The sequence below is a fragment of the Chenopodium quinoa genome, unplaced genomic scaffold (assembly GCF_001683475.1).
Source record: "Chenopodium quinoa cultivar QQ74 unplaced genomic scaffold, ASM168347v1, whole genome shotgun sequence".
Classification (NCBI taxonomy): domain Eukaryota; kingdom Viridiplantae; phylum Streptophyta; class Magnoliopsida; order Caryophyllales; family Amaranthaceae; genus Chenopodium; species Chenopodium quinoa.
The window spans coordinates 3480739-3504055 of NW_018745684.1; the positions used below are offsets into that span (position 1 = coordinate 3480739).

The 23317-nt window shown below is 33.6% G+C and overlaps 1 protein-coding gene and 1 pseudogene across 2 annotated transcripts; both read right to left on the reverse strand.

Moving 5' to 3' along the window:
• LOC110717590 lies at positions 1 to 989 on the reverse strand (annotated as a pseudogene).
• Positions 990 to 10739: 9750 nt separating this feature from the next.
• Positions 10740 to 16022, reverse strand: LOC110717448 (putative glycerol-3-phosphate transporter 1). 2 transcript variants are annotated; one of them, XM_021896149.1, is made up of 3 exons: positions 16002 to 16022; positions 11867 to 12988; positions 10740 to 11739 (listed from the first exon to the last, which is right to left on the reverse strand). In XM_021896149.1, the coding sequence occupies exons 2-3, from the start codon at positions 12909 to 12911 to the stop codon at positions 11189 to 11191; spliced, it is 1596 nt and encodes a 531-aa protein (XP_021751841.1). In that variant the 5' UTR covers positions 12912 to 12988; positions 16002 to 16022; the 3' UTR covers positions 10740 to 11188. The 2 variants fall into 2 exon arrangements, with proteins under 2 accessions (XP_021751841.1, XP_021751840.1); XM_021896148.1 differs by lacking the exon at positions 16002 to 16022 and adding an exon at positions 13798 to 14606.
• Between the last annotated feature and the right edge of the window lie 7295 nt (positions 16023 to 23317).

Genomic DNA, 23317 nt, shown 5'->3' on the forward strand with positions numbered 1-23317 from the left:
TCAGTACTCGGCCAACTTCTGTATGATAGGCAGCACCTCGCTTTGCATATTCACCTCCACAGAATCGTCAACTTGCTTCTGTATTGCTGAAATCATGTCACCCTTTTGATTTGAGCACCACCTACAGAGCTAACACATATAGACCGCAATCATATCCGTTTGATTGCTGATGGGTCTTGCATTCCACGTACTTGGGTAAAACTGCAGGTCCGGTAGCAGCAACTGATTCAGATTTCGCCTCTTCAACAGGTTTGGATAATTCAGACTGCACACGTTTCTTCTTCTTGTTCTCCTGTTTCTTTAATGAAGTTGATGAGATTTGCGCCCTTGAAACTTCACTTCCATCCGGTCCCATGTATTCCTTGACGGCATCATACAGCTTCATGGCATGAAAGCTATTCAATTCCTGCATGCTGTCATAATGCATAAACAAATTCTTCATCCTGTCATACACCAGGGTGCTCCAATGACTCCCACCAGATTCATCGTTGTCATTAACAGCGAAAAGAACCAGTCTTCTTGCTTGACAGATTAGAGGAATTCGTGAAATCTTCAACGAATTTATCATCCTCGCAGTCTGCTAGACAGATAGATACACTCCGGTTTGACGAACAGGATATCGTCAGTTTTGCGGAAAGAGCAAAGATAACTGAAGTATAATGCAATGATTTGGTCATTTGAGGAAACACGGTCCTCGTAATGTGTCATTGTACTTCAACACTACTTTGTCTTCCATGTCTGGTTTTCACAATGCAACGGATTATAGTTAAAGATAAATCCCTGGATCAGAGGATTTCGAAGCGCGAAAGCAAGACGAGGAAAGGGGTTATGTATTCAATAGAAATTAATCAGTATTCGTCTGTTTGGATTGTACAATCTCTTACGGAGTATATATAACTCTAATTGCCTTGCGCCCTACTCCAAGTTTCTAACACAGAAAAGCATTTTAAAACTTTTTTTTTTTTCTTTTTTAAGGTAAAAAAGGGAAATACAGAATTATTAAATAGAAATACTCTTGGTTTCAAAAAAAAAAAAAAAATACGTAGTAGAAATACTCCTACCTATAGGATTTATTACAACAAATTTGAAGTCCAATATTAACATTAACCCTTTGATTCTAAATTAGAGGCCCAAAACACGTATAGTAAGTCCAAAAACAATAAGTATTTTATTTTAAGAAAAAAACAATAATTATTTTGTTTAACTTTACTTTCAAAACTACTCCGTATTTATTTTTAATCTTTTTTTTTTCAACATAGTCGCTTATATTATGACTAGGGTTGAGCAAAACTATCCGATAATCCGAAAATCCGATCCGCATCCGATCCGAAAATTTCGGATATCGGATATCGGATCGGCGTATATCGAAAATTTCGATTTCGGAATTCCGAAAAAAAGTCGGATTCCGAAAAAAATACTTTTTTTTTACCTTTTTAAAAAAATCCGGATAACCCTAAGACCTAAGTCCCTAATCCTCCCTCCTCCCTCCTCTCTCATCTCAGATATCCCTCCTCCATCCTCTCTCATCTCAAACCTCCCTCCTCTCTCCTCCCTCATCTCAGACCTCCCTCTTCGTCTTCTGCTCTGTAGGCCGCCATAGGAAGATGACACGTGGCAACACAAGAGCACCTGAATAGAAAGAAGGCCTCCATTACATCAGGAGGCCCAATTCCAGCGAAAAGCGCCAAAACGACGCCCCCAAAGGACACATGTCCTCACCTGATTATGCCGCCAATCAGTGCTCCCTATTTCAGGGCACCAAACCCTAGAATGGATACTTTCCCACCCCTATAAGTACCCAAATAATTAATGATGGGAAAGATAGATTGAGAATATCATAAAAAGACATACTTTAGACATCTGATTGTGTCTCCCCAAAAACCAAACCCAGTGATGAGTATCTTTCACGTCTTTGATTAACGAGTTCGGTGAAGAGTTGAAGAGTCTCGTGAAATTCCCATATGCCTTGACCGTGTCCCTAACCTTACTTAAAATGATTTTAAACCAAAATCATTCATTTTGCGCCCTTAAATCCAAAATCATTCATTTCGTGTCCTTAAAATCATTCATTTCATGTCCAATTCATAAAAACGTCCAAAAAAGATTATTTTAGTCCATAATCCTGGTCCAATTATTGTTTGGATGGATGGGGCTTGAAAAGAGTCTTCCAACGATATATTATAAGCCTAAATCCGATTTAAAACGAGTAAGTTATGGCCAAAATACTAAACCAAGCCCAAACCGGATATAGGTCCACCTTACCTACGACCCAATGATCATGTGGAGGGTCCAATACCTTATTCCCAATCCTAAGTCGAATAGGATTTATTACAAGCTTCTAGAATCCTCTAGAAGGTTCTAATTTATCCTTTTCCCTAAAAGATAAATATTAAAGAATTTGATATTGAATAAAACATCTCTTTTTTGATAATCCTAATCCCGGTCAAAATAGAATACGTACGGATATTTGATTAACCTACTCTGATTGGAAATTAAACTCTGTACGGATTCTAATCTTTAGAAAACCATCGCAGAACGACAGGACCATCGCGCTGTGATAGTCCCATTGCGCCGCGATGGACCCCATTGCTCCGCGATCCTCCTTTCGCCATGCGATGGAACTTTTTTATTCCGTTCCAAATTCTGACTCTCTTCTGATCCTTCAATTCTCTTTTTTTTTCCCCTATAAATAGAGGTCGTATCACCCCATTTTCAATCACCAACGATCATCATCAATACCCTTTCTAATATTCTCTCTCTTTCTCTCTCGATTTCATATTCTTAGCCTAGCCTAAACACATCCTTGATACTTTCCCCAATCAAACACCATACCTCCTTTGCGAGATTCGAATACTCCTTACCCTACTCGACGTTGCCTTCGACCTTGACGTGAAAGGTTGATAGTTCTGAGGGTTTGGTCCCAAATCTATATTTCAATTCATATTTGATTTATTTACTTTATTGATATAATCTTTCTTGAAGTTACTAACGTGTGTACTGTTTTAATAGCAAGAAGGGAGGAACATCAATGAAAGTAAGTCAATTACTTAATCCTTGATTTTGGAGTAGAAATCATGTTTACAATATTATTTTAATTCTTAGTATCATGTTAGGATGTTTTTATGATTTCTAGTATCACGTTAGGAATTTTTTATGATTTCTAGTATCATGTTTAGGTTAAAGCTTTGATCTTGATTATTAGTGACATGCTAGGATTTGTTATTAATCTGTTTACTATCGTGCCTAGGATCTTACTTGTAGACACCAGATTGTGTCTCCCCAAAAACCAAACCCGGTGACGAGTACCTTTCACGTCTTTGATTATCGAGCTAGGTGAAGAGTTGAAGAGTCTCGTGAAGTTCCCTTTAGCCTTAACCATTTATGTTTTTCGTGCCCTTAAAGCCAAAATTATTCATTTTGTGTCCTCTTTATTAAAACGTCCAAAAAAGTTTGTTTTGTTTAATAATCCTGGTCCAATTATTGTTTAGTTAGATAGGGTTTGAAAAGAGCTTTCCAACGATATATTATAATCCCTAATCCGGCTTACAACGAAGAAGTTATGGCCAAAATACTAAACCGAGCCCGAATCGAGCCTTACCTGCGACCCGATGACCATGTGGAGGGTCCATTAACCTTAAATTCATTCCTTAATCAATTAGGATTTGTTACAAGCTTCTAGAATCCTCCAGAAGGTTGTTTTCGATCCTAAATCCCTTAGGATTTGTTATTAGCTTCTAGGGTTCTAATTTATCCTGTTTTGAATAGATAAAGATTTAAGAGTTTTACATCGGATAAAACATCTGTTTTTCAATAATCCTAATCCCAGTCAAAATAAAATACGTACGGATATTTGGTTAACCCAAGATTGGGAATAGAATTTTGTACGGATTTAGTTTTCCAAAAACCATCACTGAGCGACAGCACCATCGCGCCGCGACAAGGCTGTCGAGCCGCAATGGAATCTGTTTTACTTTGGTTTGAATTCTGATTCTTTTTCTTACCCTTCGACCCTCTTTTTTCCCTATAAATAGAGGTCGTATCACCCCCTTTTTAGTCACCAACAATCATCATCTAATACTCTCTCTAAGCTAAAAGCTTTTCTCTCTCTCTTCTTTCTTCATGTTTCTAGCCTTAGCCTAAACATCTCCTAAACACACATCTTTGATACTTTTCCCTAATCAAACACCATACCTCCTTCACGCGCTTTGAATACTCCAAGCCAATCTCGAAGTTGCCTTCAACCTCGTTGTGAAAAGTTAATAGTTCTGAAGGTTTGGTCCCAAATAGTTATTTCAATTCTTATTTGATTTAATCTTTGTTGAAGTTACTAACATGTGTATTGTTTTGATAGAAATAAGTACGAGGCATCAAAGTGAGTAATTTGATCTCCCTAATATTTATTCTTTTGATAGAAATCATGTTAGGATATTGATATTAATTCCTAGTATCATGTTAGGATGTTGATTTAAATTCCTAGTATCATGTTTAGGGTGTTAATTAATATTTCTAATATCATGCTTTCTAGTATCATGTTTAGGCTAAATCTTTGATCTTTATTATTAGTGACATGCTAGGGTTTATTATCAATCCGTTTAGTATCATGCCTAGGATCTTGCTATTAATCATGTATTGATGATGATATTATTATGATGATAATTGTTGTGTTAATCATATGTTGCTTGATTATTCATGATTTATTGCTATTGCTTGATCACGCCCCTTCTTGCAGGTATAAAGGGAATTTGTACTTGAAATCACGCCTAATAAGTTAATTAATAATTTGATTTAGGTTAATATGATTTTAATTCAAGTGACCGCTAATAGATTTATTTGTGCATTAATAATCAACCAACGTAGATTAAACAGGTTTAGGGATAATTTGTTTTATGTATGTTGATCAGAAAGCGCACATGAATATCATAAGAATTAAGTAGAGACCGATTTAGGGCGGGTTTAATCACTTTTAGGTTGGATTCGTACCATCATTCCCGAATATCCAGTCATGGTTTCGGACCACTATGGAGTTAGCGATCTCCGTGATCGTGAATGGGGTGTAACCTTCACACCCATAAACGGTTTACAAATTCCTAAAACTTATTGGCAACTCTTTTATCTCTAGCTTCCTTTTTTTTGGACGCCACCATGTGTTAGATATTTAGAGTGTATGTGGAGAACAGGGGTCGCCCCCGCGACTTGGTGGGCCGCGCCCTCTCCAAGCCCGCGGCCAGCAATCTCCAGAATCTTTGAGTAAATAGTAATTCACTCTGTCCGCGTCCGCGGGTTGGGATGCCGCTCCCGCGACCCAGGCACCCGCGCCCGCGGCACTTCGGCAGTTGCGGTTTCTTTCGGTCTTATATTGTTAAGAGGAACGAAAGATGGGGACTTAGAAGAAAACGATTATCAGTTTTTCTTTCTCCCAAGTATTCTCCAAATTTTTCTCTCAATCTTCTTGCAAACTTTTGTGAGAAAAACACTTGATATTTAGCCAATTTTGTGAATTGTTCATCGTATTTCGATTCTAGTGCTAAGAACGAATTTTGCTGCCAATTGTATCTCAAAGAGGATTTCCGGTTTAACCCAAGCACCGTGTGGGGGAAATAAACCTTTTTAGGAAAGTGTATACACGCCTTTGACAGTGTATCAAGGTTTGAGTCTTACGGGACATCATTATTCTCATGTTCATACTTGTTGGTGTCGGCTTGGAGGAAAGGCAAGTTTGATTTTCACACTAGTGTGGTCTTTGTAAATTTTCAGTAATTTCTTTGACATTCCTAATACTTGATTGTAATACTTTGTATTGTATTTGATTTTACAATTTATATTGTAATCATATAATTTAGATTTTGTTCCCACAAATATTTTAAGTGTTTTCTTATTGAAATCACTGTAAACCTAACACCATGCTTAAAGGCATGATTACAGTGGGGCTCAAAGTTGAGTTTGAAAAATTCCGTACATTACTATTAACGATATTTTGATGATATTATTATGATGATGATTGTTGTGTAAATTAATCATATGTTGCTGGATTATTCATGATTTATTGTATTGCTTGATCACGCCCCTTTTTGCGCGTTTAAAGGGAATTTGTACTTAAAATCACGCTTAATAAGATAATTACTAATTTGATTTAGGCTTAATATGGCTTTATTTCAAGTGATCACCAATAATACATTTGATTGTGCATTAATAATCAACCAACGTAGGTTAAATATGCTTAGGGTTAATTTGATGTATGTATGTTGATCGGAAAGCGCACATGAATATCATAAGAATTAAGTAGAGGCCGATTTAGGGCGGGTTCAATCTCTTTTAGGTTGGATTCGTACCATCATCCCGGAACATCCAATCATGGTTCTGGACCACTATGGAGTTAGCAATCTTCGTGATTGTGAATGGGGTGTAACCTTCGCACCCGTGAACGATTTGCAAGTTCCTAAAACTTGTTGGCGACTCTTCTATCTTTAGCTTCCTTCCCTTGGAGCACTGCCATGCCTAAAAGTATAAACACAGTGGGGCTCAAAAGGTTGAGTTTTAAAAATTCCCTACACATACCAAGTGCTCTAACTTCTCTCTATTTTCTCTCTCTAAACTCCTTCGTTTTCCGGTTACTAACTTGACCTTCGGAGGCGAATATTTCGATAGTGGAATATTCGTTCTTTTGCAGGTGTCTACGGCCGTTTAAATGTATTGAAGACCTGTATCTTGAGATATCTCAAAAAATTCCAAAACATAATCGGTAAGAAAAAAAAATGAGATTTTATTTAAAAAAAAAGTAAACTTAAAGAAACAAATGTCTTGATTATGAGATATTTTTCCTTCTCACAAGAAATTTTTAATAATCAGTCTTAAACCTATAGGGCTACTTGTAGTCTAGTCATCTCTTCTTACAAGAATTTTTCTTTTTAGGTAATTTTAACACTTAATTTCTTTGTATAATAATTTTAGGTAATTTAACACTTTATTACTTCGTATATGACAATTTTCTTTCCTACTCGGAGTTTTTTGGTCGCAAATTATTGTGTGGCAACCATTATAGTTACAATTAATCACATAGTTAATTAACCTAATGTGTCTTTAATCGCTACTTGATTATGTGTAATCAAGGTGACGAGGTTAGTATCACTATATAATTATTATTATTACAATCTGGTTATTTATATAAATATATGTAAATCTGATATCATCACCTTAAATTAGTGGTTAAAAGATTGATTGCTATGATTAATAATCTAAATTGTGGTTCTCTGTCAAAAAACATAAATCTAAATTGTGGTTCACATAACAGATGACGCTCCTAAAGGTAAAAAATTCTAATCCCACTAATTTTTAAGTAACCTCAATTAATTTAAAATAAATAAGGTAAACCTAAATCGCATGATGGCACTAGTCTAGACTTTGGAGAATGACTCAAATAATCAATTCCTCAATTTCAAGTGGTCACTTTATTTTAACCACTATTATTGCTTCATATTTAACCATTTGTAATGCTTGTTTAACTTTTCCTGTTTCGAAAAGACCATTTTGATGAGCCTTTTTTTATTGAATGAAAATGGGAAGCGGATATCGTAGCATCAGTAAATTAGTGGCAATATTTGACAACAATTTTGAAGTAACAATTACCATTTTAAGGAAATCAAAATCTTACGAAAATTGTAAGTCGTTCATATAAGTCTCATCACATATAATAAAGTCTAGAAGTGTTTTATGTTAGTATCAATTAGTAATAGATGAAATATCGTTAGACTTGTATAAACATTGTACCATCTACTTAAGCTTACAAATTAAATTACGACAATCTAATCTTATACAAAAAGTAATTATTACGAGTATTAAATTCTAATTAAATTAAACTTATGGCTCATAATTCACAACCTTCATCTGCATAGTTACCTACATCCACCTAAATCCCTTGTTCCTAGTGAACACATACCTTTTATAATACATCCCTTTGTTCCTATTTTTTTGTCCTATTTGACTGTGCACGGTCTCCAAGACGTGTATTAAAACGTCTATATCTTTATTTTCATACACATAAAAATTAAAAGCGTGATGTTAATAAAATATACAATGAAACGAATCTAACAGGACCACTCATGACTAAATTATCTTTTATAGATTAACGGTAATTTATGGTCAAAGTTTTCAAAGTTTGACTCCAAAAATGACAATGGAGCAAATATAAAGGGACGGAGGGAGTAGGTGCTAGAGAACAAGGTGTTTAGTATATTCATACAAGCACTAGTTCTTTAAGACTTGCGTATTCAAAATGCATAAGCAAGAGTCAGTCATTCGTCAATCCAAATTTCCAATATTCAAGAATCATAGACTTTATAGTATGATTTAGAATCATTATTAGTGACTAAAGACTATCTTAATCTCTATAATTAGCAATTATACCAAATTTGTCAAAATATTCGTCAACCACATACTTCAAATCAACATGTACATCACCTTCCCCACTTCATATATGATCAAGATATTTTTTTTGTACATACAAATGATTCAATTGCTTTTTTACATTGCGCAAGTTTTTTGGATGTATAAAAAGGCTCAAAAGCCGATAAGATGGATGAGATAACAACCAAAATATTGAATCAGTACACTTAAGTGCTCTACCTATTTGTCTCTTGTTTTGTCAATGTGTTTTTTTGCTCAATTCAACGAGATAAATATAACTTTTTAAACAATTTGAGAATATTCAAAGGTTTATTCCTAACATCATCATCTTGCCCAAGCTTAAATCTTTGCTTTCATACACATCTTTTACAAGATAGTAATCACATTTAATTAATTGAAGTTGTTTAGAAAACAAGCAACTATTCTCTTGCATTGTACTAAGCTGGAGTTCCAATCACTATAATGAGCCACTAATACACATTTTCTTAGTCTTGAAAAACACTACAAGCAACAAGGGTTACAACTTACAAGAATTGTCTAATTAGGGGCAAAGGAGATTAGAAAGGACCATATTGATCCGCACAATAATTTTTACTAAAATCAACATTAAAAATGATACAAAACAAGCCCTTATTAAATAATAAATACGAGTATTATGCATCCCCCAGCAGTGCGAGCCTTGCCACAGTTAATATAAAAGAAATTGTACATTTATATGCAATTGTGCATAGATTGTCAATAATACATCATCATATCCCCCTTTGAAGGTTCTTGGCGTCACATCCAAATCAATTTCTAATACGTTGAATAATTGCATGATATCACAACTGCTTTTCATATATAGTGGTCCCTCCTCTCAATTCCAGAAACAAAACTTCAATTACTTAAGCAAATACTAATTAAACTAATTAAACCAGTTCCCTCAAAAAAAAAAAAATTAATTAAACCAATTATTACTTTGTCCATTTCATAATGACAGCATTTGATAGCTATTAAAGCCTACTAAGCATGATTAGTACTCCCTAATTTAATTTAATTTGGGACATGTTCAACAGTAATCAAGCAACCTTGTCCACTAGTTGTAGCCAATGAATTTAGTAGAAGGTTTAATTATAGCTCATAGTTTTGACACGGTTTAATATTAAATAAAGTAATCATACAAGTAAAATAATAAAAACTATAGGTTATAATTAAATGCTAGCTTAGTGTGAGTGTATTTTGAGTATATGAACCTTGTACTTTAGTGTGAATATAAGTAGCAAATATGGCACTTGTTATGTTGGGTGATGAAGACAAGGAGGAAATTTCCTTGCATGCCTAAAATGATTTCAAGATTTCAATTTACATGTGACAATGCTAGAAGAGGAAATTTCCTTTCCTATATGATTTCAACCTTTAATTTCAACTTTCAATTGATTTATGGAGGATCTTGATCCTATCCTTTTATCGATTTGATGTACATGTAGATCGATTTTGAGTTGAATGCTTATGCCATTATAATTCCAAGTATAAAGATTGAGGGGGGCCGTGGAGGGGTGTTATTCTACCTAATTTCTTTTTTTTTTTTTTTTCAATAAACTCTACAAATTAGCTAGTTTAGTTAACAAAATTGACAAATAATTGTATTGGGTATCAAATATTTGAAAGTCGTGTTTTAGTTCAATAAAGACTGATAGTGTGTATGGAACTATTATATACAAAATTGACGTTCAACTGATCCAGAAATCCCTGGTTTCACAAATACAAAGTACAAGGAATTAGTAGGAAATCCAAGATTGACATATTTTTTTGAGACATAATCACACTTGTCCATGAGAGAAAAATGAATATTGCCTAAACAAACATAATTCATTGTAGAGTAACATGAATTCCTGCTCTCTCTACCCAAAATAATACTACCTCCGTTTTTATTTAGTTGACACCATTATCTTATCAAGCTTGCCAACGCACTATTTTGACGATTAATATCTCTAATTCTCGACATTGTAAAATTATAAAAAGTGGATATTAATAAAATATACATTGAGACTATTCAAACAAGATTTCACTTGACTATATTTTATCGTAGCTACAATCACAGAAGCTAGTCAAAATGTAGTTTTGTGATTAGTGTAAAAGACAAATGATGTCAACTAAAAAAAAACGGAGGAAGTACTTTTTACTTAGTACTCCGTATGTGACAATTTTACTTTGTTTCATATAAATAGGCCATTTTCTAAAATTCTAGTATGTAAAATACAAGTATAAACAAGCTTCAACTTCAAGCAGTGATTACCAAGCATCTGTATTACAACTTCAAACAATCTCAGCTCACACAATGTTATACAGAATAAAAAGAATGGAGTAAAAACTTTGTGCCTCATAAATAAACGATTTTTTTGAATGCCGATTTTTTAGTACAAACATACAAAAACAAAACTTTGTACAAATGTGATAAATATAATTTACAACATGAAGCTTTTCCCTCCATAATTCCAAATATAATTTATGGAAAGGAAAATAAAAATTCACAATTTTTTTTTTCTTAGTTTCTGATATCCCAACTAAGGGATTTCTGATCCTTGAACTTGGTAGTCAATCCCCTGTAAATGCCCTCCAATACAGAATATACAGATGAATGTATGTGATCCTTTGCTCCAATTCTAGTTAGACGTCGAGGGTCTTTGCCATCTCTTCGTTTCATCCTACGAGCTGAGGATATATATGAGCCTAAGTTCATGAACACTCTAAGAATAATCACACGATGAACAAAAAAAATGATCCTGTTTTACGGGATTTTTGTTTATTTTCATACAAGAACATCTGCTCTTGACCCTCTAGGAGATCTGTATCCATCAATTTTTGCTCGTATTTCATCGATCACAAGTTTAGTGAGTAGTAGTCCTGCTATTAAAGCTGCTGTCATTAACATTGTGAAAACTGCATCCCAGCTTATGGCTGAGAAGTAACCTGTAAGCAAAGGTCCAATAGCAGCACCAATTGAGCCTGTACCATCTATAATCGCGGTGACAGTAGCAAGTGCCCTTGAGTTGCCCTTCAGTGATTTATGTGTTCCGAGATCAGCTGACACTGCAGTTGTGATTAAAGCATACGGTCCATTGACAAACATTCCGGCAATGAACATGAGGCCAATATTCATATACACATTGATGAATCCATAGCTTCTGTACATGTAGAGAGCCGGGATGGTAAAATATGTGAAGGAAGCCGCTGTTATTGCCCTGGCATCAAGTTTATCCGATACAAAACCAGCTAAAATTCCACCAACCACACCTCCTAAATCGAAGAAAGTTGACAGGTTTCCTGCTGTCTCGCTAGAAAGGTATTCTCCTCCAATTTCTGCAATGTACATGAAATTTTGTTATGATCCGGAACTTGCAGCATTATATAAAGTATTATGCAGACAAGAAAACTGGCAAGTCACAAATAGCAGCTTAAAATTCAACTCGATCAAAGAAGTAAGTACCTGTATAACTGATGTAAAAGGGAAGCCAATACAGGAAAGTATAAGCAACCAATTTCGCGAAGAACAGGCAAAGAGCATAATTGGCAACTCCAGGAATCTTCCATGCTTCAATGAATCCGACAGCCTTTTCCTCCTCGAGTGTTTCATGTTCAGCAATTGCTTCCAAGGGCATAAAGGGTTCGGCCAAGAAACCTTTCTTAGGAGAATCTGTTTCTTCATCACCCATATGCATCCCTACGGACAAGGGACTAACAGGCAACACGAAAAAAACAACCAAGCCAATGAACCCAATCATAAGACCAGGAACAAACATTGACCATCCCCACCCATACTTCAATAAGGCAGACGCGACCAAAGAACCAGTGATATTGCCAACTGAAGTATGCGCGTTCCAAATGCCCATGATCAAACCCCTGCCACCCTTTCCGAACCAATTTCCAACAATTGCAACAACCGAAGGCCAACCAGAGGATTGGAACACACCAGCAAGCATTTGTACAACCAAATAGTAGTAAAAATTATGAATGTTGAACCAATATCCCATTCCAAATAATGCTGTAAAAAATCCAGTTCCAATCATTCCAATGGTTAAAAACACTCTCAAATTCATTCTATCGCCGAGGTGCCCTGAGAAGAACATTCCTCCAGCATAGACTGCAAGAAAAGCCACATCAAGGTAACCGAGCATAGCCGTGCCATCACTCCCATTAAATGGCTCCCATCCACCATTGTTTGCACCCAATAATGTTACATTTCCATTAGATAAGTTAAGGTAATTTTTCTGCCATGGGTAGGATTTTAAGTCTAATGAAGGCGATGTTGGTGTTTGAGGATCAAGGGCACCCTTCACTATACTCGAGGTTTTACGGGTTACGTGGTATGTTGCATATGATAAGAATGTTACAATCAATACAAGTCCTTGGTAGGTATGGTATGAAAGTGATCTTTTCTTGAAATCTTCGATAACTCGAATCACATAAGGTCTTTCATCTTTGATCTCTAGGCTATGATACAGTTCATGAATTGAACCTATTGATGAACTCATGAGTAATGATCAAAAATGAGGAAAAAGCCAAAGTTTTTGTATTTGGGAAGATCTCTTCTTACAACAAACCAAGCAAGCTGTAAAACAAGAGACATAAAACCATGTTTTAGTGCACAATTACAATTAATTTAATTTATACTAATAAACTAATTAGTTATATATTCTTAATCCAACCTGTATTTTTTATTTTTTTTAAAAATCGAATAGTATTAAATTTCTAGTTTAAATCAATCAAATTGTTAAGTTCTAGCCACAAAATCTGATCAAGAATATACTGTGTAAAATATTTATATGATTTACCACCAACCTATTTTTTTTTTTTTTTTGACAAAATTTACCACCACCTTTAACTATTCATTACTATTTCAAAAATTGAAGATTTTTTATCAAGCCAAAACGTTATTAAGGTAACTTTTGAGGTAAAACATCCAAAATATCAGTCAACAAATTAAAGCAAAAAACTTATATTTTCAGCCTTATTAATTGCAACAGTAAGTTCCTCTGTTTCATGAATTATGAACTAACAGTCTAACACAACTTTTTTTTTTCTTTCTATTTTTTCATCTCAATTAGCAATTTTCTTAATAAAAATCAGAATTTCATCCCCCACTTCTATAATTTTTATTTTTATTTCTACACAATTGATAAAAATAATTCTGGGAAAGATAACTAAAATTAAATTAAACATTCAAAACAAAACCCAGAATTCTCTGATCAATTCCACGATTACCCATTATCTAATTTCATCCCCAAAACAAGAAAAACAGAAACTTTTAAGATTCAACGTAATTATAACTCCAGGAAAAAAAAAATCAATAAATCATTATAAAAAAAAAAAAACCCTTGAAGAATAAGGTAATATAATGAGTAAATTAAGCAAAATTACCTTAGGATGAGCTGATATATAGTGGATTGATAACTTGCCTTAAACTTTGAGATTATCAAGAAAATAATTTGGCAATTTATAATGTTTTCTCTCTCTTCTACCGAAGAATGAGTTTGGATATTGCAGCTTACTTCTTTTTACGAACAAGAAGAAGAAGTTCGTTTGAAGCGAGGCCGTTTTCTGTGCTAGACGTGGGCTACTTATAAATTGAATGTTAATTTTTTAATTTTGTTTTATTTTATCTTTTATAATTAAGAAATAATATTATATTGAATAAAAAACTATTTACATAGTTCTACAAAAAAAAAAAATTATCTATATAGGGCTCGGAATATTTCGGCAAGTCAGAAACGTTTTGTTCTATTATAAGTGGAGAATTGGAGAAGTTATTTTACGGAGTAAGTTATTTTTACTTTATTTGTTTTGACATTTACGTTATTTCTTATTTTGGAGTTTTGCTAAATCTCTTGTACTTTTATTACGGAGTATATACATAGTGTTTTTGATATATTGTCGTTTCAGTTAATAAGAGAGAGTCATCATCACAAGTATTGAATCAAAACATAGTAGTGTCTAAGATTTGTTGTAGTGAGATCATTAGTTTGGTCGACTTCTAAAAGACATGATAAATCGAGAAGGCTTCATCTTGTGAAGATTCATTTTGTATTATTTTTCACGGATTTTTATGTCTTGATAATGACATATAAATTAGTATTTAAAAAAAGTTCAAGTAGAAAGAAAAACGCACACAAAATTATACTTGTATTAATTGTGTTTTTGTAAAGTGGAAGAAATTTTTTTTTATTTCCGTGAAGCTTTAATTAATTGTTCGTATGTTTTCAAAAAAAAAAAAAAAAATTAATTGTTCATATCGAATTTAACAATTCTAACTTATGTGAAAGATTTAGGCTAAACTTTATCAAAAAATAGTTGACATCTATAAAATCCATAAGAAATATTTTGTCAATCACTATAATAATTATATGTAGACTTCTTTGCATAAGCTTATAAAGCAAAATTACATTTGATTGCATAAGAAAGTGACCTTTCCTCGGCTCTTAAAATTATTACAAATTTAATTTTACAATTACTTATACTTAATCTGATTATGGATTATAAAGAAAATAAAAATTGATATCTTAAGCACGTATTGCAAGACTCATTCAACTTCATATTCTGCATTGTATATTTGTATCATGTAATATGTACTCATATTTTTTCATATATACTAGTAACAAAATTAATTGATCCAAATTTTATAGGTAACAGAAAGATATTACAATAATAATAATAATAATAATAATAATAATAATAATAATATATCATACTAGTAATTTTCAAAACTTTAAACTAGTTACAAATTAGTGAATTACTTACAATCATTATTTTTAACTAAGAGAGATCGTTCTATGCAAGTGTGTTTATCTGAGGTGACAAAGAATGTCCGTCAAAAGATATGGCCCCGCCTAAAGGTGTCCACCGTGCGAGTCGTGCGAGCTGGGTTAGGGTTAGGTGGGTCGCGGGTTGGGGTTTCATGACACACGGCACGACACACGTAGGGTAGGGTGGGCCGGGTCGTGGGTTGGGTCGGAGAAGTTGGACACACCAGGGTTAGGTTCGTGGGTTAGACGAGTCGTGGGTGGGTCGAGCTGGGTTTGTGGGTTAGACGGATCGTGGGTGGGTCGAGCTGGGTTTGTGGGTTAGACGGGTCATGGGTGGGTCGAGCTAGGTTCGTGGGTTAGACGGGTCAAGGTGGGTTAGTGAGTTAGGGTGGGTCGAAGGGTGGGTTAGTGGGTTAGGGTCGGGTGGGTTTGTGGGTTAGGTGGGTTAGGGTCGGGTGGGTTAGTTGGTTAGGGTCGGGTGGGTTTGTGGGTTAGGTGGGTTAGGGTCGGGTGGGTTTGTGGGTTAGGGTCGGGTGGGTTCGTGGGTTAGGGTCGGGTGGGTTGTGTGGTGTTTTAATTTTTACAAAATTAACAATTTGATGGCTTGCTCTTAATTAAGATGCCTACGTATCCTTATATTATAAAATAAGGAATCAAAGCCAGCGTAGTTCTTATATTGTACTTCTTTTGAAATTTGGGGGGGGGGGCTTGGACCTATCTTTAGAAAACTAAAATTTAATTTTGCAATTAAATTGTAATTTTCGAAAAATAAGTTGCCTACGTATCCCGAAAGAATCAAAGCCCACGTAGTTCTTAGCGTACCTGATTTAGACTTTTCTAGCCACTCATGTTTGTTGCATCATCATCCCCGGAAGCTGCATCATCCGTTGACGACTCCAATATCATCACAGGATCATCTTCATCGTCTTCGTCTTCCTTTAAACCTTGAGTTCTTCTTTCAGCTTGATCCCAATCTTTCTTACAAACACAAATTTGAATGCTTTCCGGAGTTAAGCGAGATCTTTTTTCATCTAACACTCTTCTACCTGCACTAAAAGCAGACTCGGAAGCAACAGATGAAGCGGGAACTGCAAGTATATCTTTTGCAATTCTCGCCAATATAGGAAAACTTTTTTTATGTTCTTGCCACCATTTTATAATTTGAAAGTTGTTGTTGGTCTCATGTTGATATGACAAATAATCATTAATAGCAAGTGTTGAAGAAGATGATGATGAGAATGATGTAGATGCTTTGTGTTTTTTTTTCATAACTTTATCAAGAAAACCAAATCTAGAATCGGAAGTGCTAGTAGTAGTTGGTGTTGCCAAATCAAAACCATAAATAGATGCATAATGATCATAAAGGTCTCCCAAAACAGATTTGCATTTGTTAATATATTCACTAACATCATAATCGATACTTAAACTTGTATAATAAAATTCTAAAAGATTTTCCAAACCTTCAGCTTTGACACCGGGGTCAAGAATAGCAGCAATTCCATAAATGATTGGAAATTCACTAAAATAAGTATGCCACTTACGTTTCATGCTATCAAGAACGGGACGAAGTCCATCAATCTTCATATGCTCTTCGATGGTGTGAACAACTTTAACACACTCAATTATGACTAAATGAACGTTAGGCTCATAAATATAAGAGAAAATATGAGTTGCACTATCAAAAGCATTTAAAACATCACGAACAAAAGAAGCATTAGTCCAATGACTTTCGGTTATTAACTCAGTAGGATCAACACGAGTCTCATTGTAAAGTTGGGTCAAAATATCACGATACTTTATAGCATCACTCAACAACTTGAAAGTAGAATTCCAACGGGTAGGGGTATCAATAGACCATTGTCTTTTCTTAAGACCTCTCTCTTTACACATAGCTATGTACTTTCTTTTAACTGACTGAGTAATCCTAATCCATTTTATAACTGTTCTAATTGGGTTTAGCAATGGTTGCAACTCAGCGAGACCCTCTTGAACAGACAAATTCAAAATACGAGCACAACATCTAACATGCAAGAGACTACCACCCAACAACAAATTCAACTCGGAGTCATTTTTCAAATAGTCAATACACTTTGTGTTTGCAGTTGCATTATCAAGAGACAAAGAAAAAACTTTATTATTCAAGTGAAATTCTTTTAAACAATCCAAAATACGAACTTTGATGTTAAAACCGGTATGCCTTTCTTCCATAGCTTGAAAACATAGTATACGTTTTTGAATAAACCAATCATCATCCACCCAATGAGCAGTAATGCAAAGAAAAGGTTCGCCAAAACTAGAAGTCCATGTATCACTTGTAAAACTAACACGACCATCAAAAGTACGAAATAATTCAATCAAACCACTCCTATACTTATAATAAGAAGTTTGTGTATAACGTCTTAGGGTATTTCGGGGGACACGAGTAAATGCAGGTTGTAATGCAACTTTATTAAAATGCTCAACGTTTGCATTTTCACCGTAACTAAAAGGGTATTCATTAGCAATAACTAAAGTACTCATTTCATCAATCATTCTATCTTTATTATAAATGAAAGGTGTACCTCCGCCGGGTTGGTTCATGTATCCACCCAATTGTGTTTGGACGCCACCCCCCGAAGGACGGGGGCCATTTTCGAACAAGTCGTGTTTATTTTGCAAATGCCGACTCAAGGTTCCGGTTCCATCTCCCGTTTTCCAATTATATGACTTGACATTTGCACCTAGCGCCTTGCAAACTAGGCATGTACACGTGAACCTCTTTGGTTGACCCAGGTTGCCATCCCGGGGGTGTGACCTCAACTCGTTCAAAATGTTTCCACACCCAAGAAAAATGTGCTCGACCTCTACTTTCACCGCCACCACCTTTCATAAATCAAATTATTAAAATTAATTTTTAAATGCTATTCATGAAAATAAGCTTTTAAATTTTAAATATTTTAATTATACTTATTTAAACGCATTTTTCATGGTAATTAACTAATTGTAAATCATAGAAAATTGGAAACTAAACTAACTTTATAATCATTAATAATAGTTTTTTTAAATATTCATAACAATAAAAATTTAATTAGAAATTACCTTGAGATGAAGGTTGAGATGTTGGTTGCGATGGAGGTGGCATAGTTGAACTTGATGATTGGTGGGACTCGTGGGAGAAATGTTGTGGTGGAGACGTTTGAATATTTTGCCTATCTCCTAAACCATAATCTCCATATTCATTGACAAATTGGTTTAAATTTTCCGTATTAATTTCATACGAAAAATTTGCACCACCACTCCTTTGGCTACCACTTCGACCACCACTTTGACTCCTTCCCATTCCTCCTCTTGAGCTCATTTTTTTTTTGTATGATTACTAATTATAATATGGAGAAGAACTTTTTTTTTTTAGAATCTTAAGAATACTAATAATAATATTAAGGAGATTTTTTTTAACAAAAATATAACTCTATATAACACTTGAGAATTTGAGAACAATAAGAATTTTTAAGTAAGAGAGAAAGAAAGCTTGAATTTGTGTGGAAATTTGAGTGAAATGGAATTGGTATTTATAGGAAAAATAGAATGGATGATCATACACTTAAAAAACTAGCCGTTAGATACAAAAAACTAGCCGTTAGATACAAAAAACTAGCCGTTTTTTTTTTTAAAATGGATGTTAGGCCGTGCGGGCCGTGCGGGTCGTGCGAATTGTGCGGGCTGTGCGGGCAGTGCGGGTTGTGCGGGCCGTGCGGGTTGTGCCGGCCGTGCGGGTTGGGTGGGTCATGCGTGCGGGTTAGGTGGGTTGGCTCGTGCGGGTTGGGTGGGTCATTCGTGCGGGTGGGCCGTGCGGGCTGGGTTGTGCCAGGTGGGTCGGGTTAGGTGGGTTCACGGGCTAGGTGTGTCGAATTAAATGAGTCAAAACGGGTTGTGCGATTTGGGTCGAATCAAACGGGTTAAACTGAGCTGGGTTGAAATGGGTTGTGTCGAAAATTTTGGACCCACGACACAACCCGGATTAAATCCGAGCTGTGCCGGGCTGTGCCGGATTGAAACCGGGCCGGACCCACGTGACCCACCAGCCGTGCGAGTTAGGGTGGGCTGGGTCCAACCCGGCCCACTGGCCACCTCTAGCCCCGCCCAATCAAAGGGTGAATTGGAATATGCTTATGTATTGGTCCGCATCTATTTTTTCAACAACGAATATGCTTTTTATATCCCAATTTTCCACCTATTTTCTTGGTTTATTTTGCTTCATCCATCTAAATTTAACCTTTTTTTTTTTGGGACAAGGTATATAAAATTCTATTGGATTGCTCTTTTTAAAGACTCAATAAGAAACTAATCTTAACACACTAAACTCATTTCGACCTCCTTTTTTTTTTCTATCCCTTCTTAGAGGAGGACTTGATCTCTAGTCTTGTCATTGAAAACGAGAGTTCTACCAATCAGCTAACCCCACATATACTTTCGTATAGTCTCACTACCTCACATTATATTTATCCAATAAGCGTTACGTACACGTCAAGATAATAAGGTATTATGAAATTTATGATGCAATCTTTTCATATATTGTGAATTGAAAAAAAAAATATATTATTGCAGGTGCTTAGTTTTCCCACTTTTATATTCAAGTTAGGTATAAAAACGATCTAGTATAGACATGGTTTGAACTCAAATAATCCTAAATGGAGTAATATTATTTAAAAAAAAACCTTAGGTTTCTTCTACCAACTTGGACCTTCTTAGTGTTCAAATTTTGACAAGTAGGTTTTGATCAATTCAGAAAAATAAGGGTTATTCCTTTTTCAAATCACAAATAAATATACTGAAAAAATAAATTTTATAATCTAATATCAATTCTTTAAGTAAGCTTGGACATATAATTAAGTGAAAAACAAGTGAATAAATTTCTCTATGAAAATTTAAACATGTATGTAGTGAAGTTATCATCAGACTTGAATTACTTATCCAACAATGGGGTGGACACGATAAAAATTTGTCTAATGTAGTAGAAGTTGGTCCAGAATATATTTATTTTGATCATTTCAGAAGAGTATATTATCCATATTACGATTAAATATTGTGGTACGTCTATGCGTCTACTATATACATTATTCCATTAAAGTTTTAGTAATAGTATTTATTCTTTGGTCTGAATGAGCTTTTGCTTGAACTCGTGGCCAAAATGCTCGTTCAAAGATGCCATAAAAGCTAATTAAATGATGATATCAGAATTTTGTTTTACGGAGAGAAGGAAAAAGAAATATATATTAATACAACTTTATATTCTTCCGTTTTCTATTATAAAAAAAAACGATTTTTAATAGGCTTAACATTATTAATCAAGAATAAATTTTCAACTTTATATGTATTCAAGACTAAATGCTTTTGAGAAGTTGGTGATCAAGAGTAAATCTCAAAACATATGGCAACAATCTTCATTATATTTTCAAACAAAGCGAGTATGTATATGTGCTTACGACTAATTTAAATTCATACTTTATCCAGCATACGACTTTTAAAATCATAAAATCAAATACTATAAATTAATAGTGATACGGTATAAAACAGGTCTCAGTTGTGTGCAGTGACATCAATAATAAATACTGGCTCAATAATTTTAATAATACATAGGCATATTAGGAAATGAGCGTAATTTCATATAAAGCAAGAAGATCAAATTACGTACGTGGTTATGAAAGTGATGCATTTGATAGAGAAAGGTTAATTACATATGCATGAAATAGTAGCTATGAAAAGAAGTGCGTGCAAGAATGCATGAATGTACTATTAATTTATCCAATTTTTGGGGGCCAAGAAATAATGCATGGCCTGTAATTGTCGATTGTCACCCCTAAATTCTTGCCAAAAGAAATATTCCCTATTAATTCAGCTAAGTGGTGAACATTATAGAAGGGTTGGACTCCTATAGTGAAATTTAAAATAAAAAAAAATTATCTACTCCCTATTAATTAAAGTATATATAACTTAAAGCAATACATAAAATCAAACCTAACTTATATAAAAGTCAAATGATGTAATATCCAAATTTGGAGCTAGCCAAAAGGAATTGTCAATTTTTTTTCTTGTTTCGTTTGAGTTTTAACAGACATATACAACCTCTATTCCTTTATGTATCTCCCATTTGAAACATTACATTTTCAAGAGAAAGAAACTTTTGCCATAATAAGCATTCACAAAAAATTCAAGTGAGATTTTGTTATATTTAATTTGTTTGGAGGTCAAGTCAAAAATATATATTTTCATAATATTACAGGTTTATTTATAATTTTCATTATACATTAAAGATATTGTTGTTTAAAGATGTACATTGAAATTGTATGCAATATCTCAACATCAAAGATTAAACCGTCAATAAATTAGAGTTATTGATATTTCTTCATATAAGCTCTAATTGATGATTGATTATAAATGTATTTAAAGATAGTAATTAGTTTAGTGTTTTAAAATTTTGTAGGTATATCAGGTCCCACAATTAAGGACTTTTTTCACTACATATCAACATAATAAGGCCCCGTGGAAGACAAATTATTTATGAGTTAGCAAACAATAATGCAAAGGATTGTGTTCATTAAAGACTTTTATGATGATCGACAATAATGATAATTATAATATGGGATGGACTTAGAGATAAATGACTTCATTTTAATTTTTCGTTTTTACATGTACATACAAAGTGCAAACCTAAAGTATATATATATATATATATATATATATATATATATATATATATATATATATATATATATATATATATATATATATATATATATATATATATATTATCGTGATTTTATTTTAGGTTCCACCACTAGATATACTAGCTAGTAAGAAAGTAATATGAATTATATGATGGTGACCTATATATGTATATGTCATTTAAGACGTGAAGTTAATAATTGAGCATTGTATTATATACCCGTACATACATACTAAAAGCCGTGAAAGGTCTTATTGTCATAGTATGATTTAATTATCCACTCCTCCTAGTAAACATAGCAACAAATAGATGATTGTGACTATTCTCTTTGTTTGGGAAATTATATATAGATAAATCTACACATTATTGCATGCATGCCACACAAATCTTGAATGTTAACATAATGTCCAAATTAAATTTGTCCATAGTAATATAATTATTACAAATTTCCTCTCATTTTAGTTTCTAGATCTTACTTTCAAAACTTATAATGATATACATGCTACAAGAATTTGTATTCCAATGTGACTTATTACCATATCTAGTAACTTCTCTTGTCCAATCATCTAACCTTCTAGAAGAAGCCAATTCGTCTGTCGAAAATATCCCATGGTCTCATTCAAACAATGAGATATCTAATCCTGTAATCCATTTATAAAAAGGTTATTTATATACTTTGGATTCATATTAAAGTTCTATTGATTAATTGTAAACCATATTTGATTCCATTGTTTCATAAAAGATGCAGTTTCCTTACAACAGGTCGGGTTTGATTAGTTGATAGTTTTAATAATTTTAATTTGGATTGAATAATAATTACAGAACTAATATATTGAAATTTCATTATTTTCATACCAAATTGATTATGAACATTGATAATTCTACATCAAAATTTTAATATTCCATTGTATTATTAAATTTTAGTATGTAAAAGGTATAATCTAATGTACTTGTATGTATTATCTTAATACATTATACGTTTCACGTGTTTAAGTAACTCATATATAATCAAATCAAACAAACTAATATAGATTGTAGCTAGCTAGAGTACTATAATGAAAGATTTGTGATAACATCTCTAATTATATACGGAGTACTAGTACTAAGTATGTTATTAATTGAAAACCTTGTTTTTTCATTTTTTAGAAGATGAAAAGTGGAAACTCGAAAATGACAAGTTGTACTTGTACGTAGATAAAAATAAATCAACTGAAAGTTGATAGAATTTGCAAAGTACAGTAGGGACAAGTAAGATCTAAGCAATATGACAATATGCCAACTTGCTTAGCCACTAGCTTAATATTAACCTCCACAAAAATTAAATAAAAATAAATAGAATAAATTTTTATTTTTTTAAAAAAAAAAAAAAAAAAAAAAAATCTTTTACTTGATGACTTGATTGTAATTAAAGGAGGTCAATAATGTACTGTACCAA

Bases quoted from the DNA above. Each gene is read 5' to 3' on its own strand.
- LOC110717448 (XM_021896149.1), bottom strand. From the start codon at position 12,911: ATGAGTTCATCAATAGGTTCAATTCATGAACTGTATCATAGCCTAGAG. The intron at 11,740-11,866 runs GTACTTACTTCT...TGTACATTGCAG, and splicing joins CTTTTACATCAGTTATACAG to AAATTGGAGGAGAATACCTT.